This window comes from Lutjanus erythropterus, chromosome 5, assembly GCF_056507025.1.
Source record: "Lutjanus erythropterus isolate fLutEry1 chromosome 5, fLutEry1.hap2, whole genome shotgun sequence".
Lineage (NCBI taxonomy): Eukaryota > Metazoa > Chordata > Actinopteri > Lutjaniformes > Lutjanidae > Lutjanus > Lutjanus erythropterus.
The window spans coordinates 39,394,161-39,399,910 of NC_139321.1; the positions used below are offsets into that span (position 1 = coordinate 39,394,161).

The window sequence follows — 5,750 nt, forward strand, 5'->3', positions numbered from 1 at the left end:
GTTGTGCGCAAAACAAGAGATCTGAGAATGTCGTCTTGAACATTTTTCACTATTTTCCGACATTATATGGACCAAGCAATAATTGAGAAAATGATGGTCAGATTAATCAACAGTGAAAATAATCATTAGTTGCAGACATAGGCACGTTTTGTGACCTTATAATGTAGTAACTGCACCTTTAAGTCAAATTTCTTATGATGAATTAAATGCACATTTCCATATGTCTCCCCCTTGATTTGTAATTTAGGATGAATATATTTTAAAATATATAATTTTATGCACAATCACACATCCAATCGCGCCGAAAGTTTCTTGAAATATCATATAACCTTTATTTACATAGATGCTGATTAAATAGAATGTTACAATAAAATTATCGCATAGGATGTTTGGTATATATACAGAACTCAGAGCGTGTAAAAGTTTGCAGTCGATACTAAATAGTGACGCCTCCTTTGAGCTGCGAACAGGCCTGCATGCTTGCAGAGACACTTTTCGCTCCGAACAGAAAAAGAAAAATAATAATTTTACACTTAAGGAGGGATGGAGTGACACATCGAGCCCGGGCTGTGCGTGGAAAAAAACCCCAACAAAAACAAAAGGTGAACTGAACAGAAGGGCGTTCATTTAAATATTTGGCAGATCCGATCCCTTTAATAAATGACAAACAAACAAAAAATAAGAATTGCACAACGTTCCATCCCTCCTTAAAAACGAGCGTGAAAAATTAAAATGTTTACACAATTTTCAGTCTCACTGTACCATAACAGTCAAGGGAACCGGATATTCCTCAAATATTGTGGTGAAACTTAAACGAGACTTCTTTACAAGTCCGATTAATAAATTAAAATAAAGGGAAAAAACAGAAGAGGAGGAGAAAAAACTTTCCTGAAATGTTTTTTTAATGTATATATTCTCCTTTTTTGTCAATATCCGTGCAAAAGTTTGGGAAGAAAAATGCCCCCTTTTTAATATTCTTTTTTTTCTCGCTGCTCATGAAAATCACAGCAGGCCCCCTGACTGTCAATCGTCCACCTCGATTTCCTCGTCGTCCTCCGAGAATTCATCCGTGGTTTGGTCTCTGGACGAGGAGGGGGACTGTGGGAAGGCCCGGTGTCCTTGGGAGGTCGGGGAGATACTTGGCGACCTGGCCCCGGGGCCCCCGCCGCTGTGGGGCTCCTCAATGTTTTCCATGCTGACGAGCTTCTGCAGCGTCTGTGGGGTGATTTTCTTTAGCGACTCCACGTCCGCTTTCATCTCCTCCAGGTCCCGCTTGAGTTTGGCCCTGCGGTTCTGGAACCAGGTGATGACCTGCGCGTTGGAGAGCCCCAGCTGCTGCGCGATCTGGTCGCGGTCGGCCGGAGAAAGATACTTCTGGTACAAAAACCTCTTCTCCAGTTCGTAAATCTGGTGGTTCGTGAAGGCCGTCCGCGACTTTCTCCTCTTCTTCGACGTCTGCCTCTGTCCGAACGCGTTCACATGCTCACGACCTTGGAGGGGTGGGTGAAGAAAACATACAGGAGGAATGAGACAGGCGCAAGGGTCACTTTCCCCCCCAAACTAGAGCAGCAACAGAGGGCACTCTGTAACAGGCCTGTCCTCGGTTTTACATGCTTGATTTTGTCTCTTTCCTTACAGCAAAATATTTTATATATTTCACTTCATTTCAGACACATTATAAGAACACTGGTGAATCAAGAGACTTTAGCTCTGAAGCAAGCTGACTTGTGCTGTCACTAAAATAAATTTGCAATGAAAATCAAGTGAAATAAATCATTCCAACTAAGAATTTCCCGTCGTGTTTTGGAGTAGACAAGAATTGAATCAATTATTAAAATTGTTGGTTTCATTGTTTTTGTAGCGCCACAGAAATTTAAAGTCAATGTGTCATTTAAATTTATTCGTCTGTCACTTTTTATCCAACATGGCACTGCAAGCAGAAGGCCATAATGGCTGATTGACTTTTTGACAGCAAGCTAGCAGCCTATATTAGCCCGTTTCAGCAGAATATAGATCATGTGCATGCACATATAAATGCGTAAATGTGCAATTTTCCATTTTGTGTCTTATATCTTACGCATTCCTGTACAGCTGCCCCAGCATGTCCACATTTAAAGTCAAAACAAACCAAGCTAGCACGAGTCTCAGCTCATGGCACTTGCTTCTCTTCAAGCACAGTTTTAAAGTTGTCTGACTGATCTGAAATTTGTTATTTTACATTAAAAACACAGACTGTGTTTACCTTCTGCTGCCTGGATAACGCTGACTTCCAGTCCCTTAAACGTTTTGCTTGCCAGCTCCTCCAGCGCGCACAGCGGCGAGGAGGGAGTGGTGATCCCGTTCCTCGCCGAGTTGGAGCCCGTCACTTTCTCCAGCACCCTCGGCGGGCAGATACTGGCGACCGACTTCTTTACCGACGGTTTGTTTAGTATATCCTCGATACTGAACGGCGTTAGAGGCTTGTTGGAGTTGGCCGGCGGCGGTAGCTGGTCCAGGGGAGCCCGTCTCCTCTCGTCGCCGCTGGACTGCAACACAGACCCTGCCTTCATGTCTTTACTGGAGGTCATCGCAGTCCCGAAGAAACGCTGCTTCCACAAAAGTTGATTATTTCATTCAAGTGGCAGTTTTACGCGTCCACGAGTGTGTTCCTCTGGTGCTCGACGTTCTCGTAGACCCCCCTCTTTATTTTGAAAGCCGAATGCAGCAAACTTAGCTCGCCGGAGAGCTTTCCTCCAAAATAACCATGCTTCTTCGGGCGTAGTTGTAAAGGCAGCCGGACTGTATTCCCCTCAGAGAGACGCAGTTCCTCTGCCAAGCTCCATGTAGATCTTTATGCAGTAACAGACTGGAGGGGGGTGAATCTCTGCGAGGGGAAAAAAGCTGTCTCAAGCAGCGAGAAAAAGAAAGCGACTGCTAACGAGTTATTGTTGATTGGGCGAAGTTCAATTAGAGAAACACTACACTACTTGCTGACCCGCTGCTGCGTCTTAAAGGGCCGGACCATAATAACTAATTGGACGTGGGGAATAGGAGGAGTCTGTTGCTGCCGAGGAGAAAGATGCCCTGAAATGTTTATGCATCTGTTTCCCTCTGCTGGTGTGTTCTTCTAGAAAGGGAGAGTTGATGGCCATTAAAATACTGCCACCAGCAGCTTTGCATTATGGAAAAGTTTGGAGGAACAGCGAGCCAACAATGGTCTCCAGCCGTGATATTCATTTTGTCATTTTCGTGCGTAATTACGCATAGAGCGTTATGCGTAATGTGCGCATTAGACGCTGTGTTGCACGGGAATTTGGCTTAAAATAGCCACAATGAGCAGCTTCACGGACCTGATTTTGAAGTCTATTAAAATGATTTGACTACAAGTAAACAGAAGCTGCTCAGGTCAACTCTTTGTTCAACATGACAGGTGATGGATTTTTGACTTTTTATTTTTTGTTTGTGCTTTATGACAGCAGGTGGGTAGCCTGCTTCTAATCTGAAACAGAACATATAAACAGAAATATAAAAGCAAGGTTAATTTTTATTTTTATATCAGTTTAATAAAAACCTGGAGATTATTATTATTAAAAGAGCTTCATCTCTGAAGCTGAAGCCACAAATTCTTAGATTTTTTAAAAAGAAAGAAAAGACAGAAAATCATTTCATCTTATGGTTGCATCTCTTCATGTTCATTATTCATTTTTGTTCACTGTTTATTTTTGCTGTGTTATTTTTCAGTGCTTCAATATGACCCTGCAGGTAAACGCCACAGTTACAGTGTAATTCAATGCGGTGGCGTGAAACAAGCGGATAATAAAGGTGACGCCGTGCCGCGGCTCAGAGTCTGAGGACGGAGAATGTGATTCTTTCTTTTTTCTGCTTTTACTGATGGGGGTTTTTAGGATGTGAAGAGAGAGACAAAGCGGGGACGTGCTGGACGCCGAGGAGAGCAGCAGGTACGTCTGCTCAGAAGAAACACACCTTGTCTTATTTAAGGCTCGTCAAATTTATGAACACGTGTAGCTGTTGTTTGGTCCTTTATTCGTTTAAATGCATTTTACAGATTGCATACAGGCTGCAGGCAGAACGAATTATAGACTATATTTTGCAGTTATGAGAGAAGTACAAAGGAAAATGTCAAGAAATGGTACATGGTAGCATGAGATGAAAATGTTTTTTTTTTCCATAAAATGAAACAAAACAGCACAAAAATATTTGAATTGATCACATATTGTAGCAGCTGAATTATAATGCATATGCCAACAGAAGCCAAAGGCTGCACAAAACAAAATGCAGGAGAATTATTTTCAAAGAATCAGATTATTCTGACCCATTTGGATAAAGCCTGCTGCCGCCCAGGAAGCCACTGCGGAGAGTCCTGTGCCAACAGGAGCATATGGTGACATTGGTTTAGGGACAGAGTTATAAAACAGCAGGAAATTCTATTAGCTGCCTTGGAGGTCCACCCTTTGTGGCTGCTTTGAATATATATTTCTCCATAACAAGCAGGAGTTTGTGGGGATAAATTCCGTTTGGGAATTTTTGGACACAAACATGCAGGGAGCTGAGCATTTCGGCTGGTGTGAGCACATGTTAATATCACAGTGACTGTGATTTACTTTGACACCTTTGGAGTCGAATTTAAAATTAGTCTGAAATATAGAAGGGGGCTACAAATACAAACTATAATCTGCACGCAATGTTCACAATTTCCACCTAAAGACAGGAATTATTAGTTTGAAAATGAGAATAAAATGTAACTTTTTATTTGGATATTTTTACAGAAATGGCAAAGATGAGCTTAGATAGATGATTTATCATTTTTATTTTCGTTTGACAGGATGTTTAATCTGATGGAATGAAAAATCTTTAATCCTTCATTAACTGGGATCATTTTATTTGGTTTAACATCCCTGCAGGCCTGAACCATCCACACTGCGGGTCTGTCTGACTGTGAGAGGAGTGAAAACCTGCAGATTTTATTTTATTTTACTGTTTAATTCTTTTAGATTTGATGTCCAGGACGATCAAAGTGTGTCCGGCGCTGCTGTAGATTATTAACCTCAAATTCAGTGTGAGCGTGACCAGCCCGCAGACCTCCCCGCACAACAAACGCTCCAATGGACTTAAAGGTCTGAAGTGAAGCAGCGATGGTCACAAAGTTTTTTTTTTTTCCTTTGCTTTAATTTAAACGTTAATTAGAAGCAGGGCATCTGACATCATCAATCATCAGCTCTTGAGGGATTTAATTGGATGATTCGCTTCGCTTTTTCCTCCTATCAGTACCAGAGGCTCCTTTAGACCAGAGAAGTCACTGTAAGAGTGTATTATTATTTTTTTTTCTTTATGTGGAGAAATTTATCAAACAGCGTCACAAGTTTTCCATTTCGGCCTTTTTTTCATTTAAAAATCACCGATCCTCCTATTAATAACCAGGAGGGCAAATGTGCAGTGTTCGTGTCCTCCTCTCTTTTAGCTCGATAAAATCAAAGCAGTGGGAAAACTCCCACCCGGTAAAGGTCAGACTTTCTGTCATTAATCACCAAATTAATTCAGAGCTGCGCGGAGCGAATATCACGGAGTCCTAAAAAGTATCAAATTCAGCCTCCAGCAGACTGAGACTTGGAAGAGGGTGATGACAAATGAAACAACTGCAATAATAATAATCCTGAAAATGTAATTAGTTACAGTGCTTGTAACGCGTCACTGACTGAAGCGTCTTATGGCTGCGACTCAGGTGTGTTTTGCACAGAATAAAAAAAAGATGT

At 41.7% G+C, this 5,750-nt stretch overlaps 1 protein-coding gene across 1 annotated transcript; it reads right to left on the reverse strand.

The window, feature by feature from the left end:
* Positions 1-308: 308 nt before the first annotated feature.
* Positions 309-3,021, reverse strand: lbx2 (ladybird homeobox 2). The gene is made up of 2 exons (XM_084718483.1): positions 2,243-3,021; positions 309-1,490 (listed from the first exon to the last, which is right to left on the reverse strand). The coding sequence occupies exons 1-2, from the start codon at positions 2,565-2,567 to the stop codon at positions 1,024-1,026; spliced, it is 792 nt and encodes a 263-aa protein (XP_084574609.1). The 5' UTR covers positions 2,568-3,021; the 3' UTR covers positions 309-1,023.
* Positions 3,022-5,750: the final 2,729 nt, after the last annotated feature.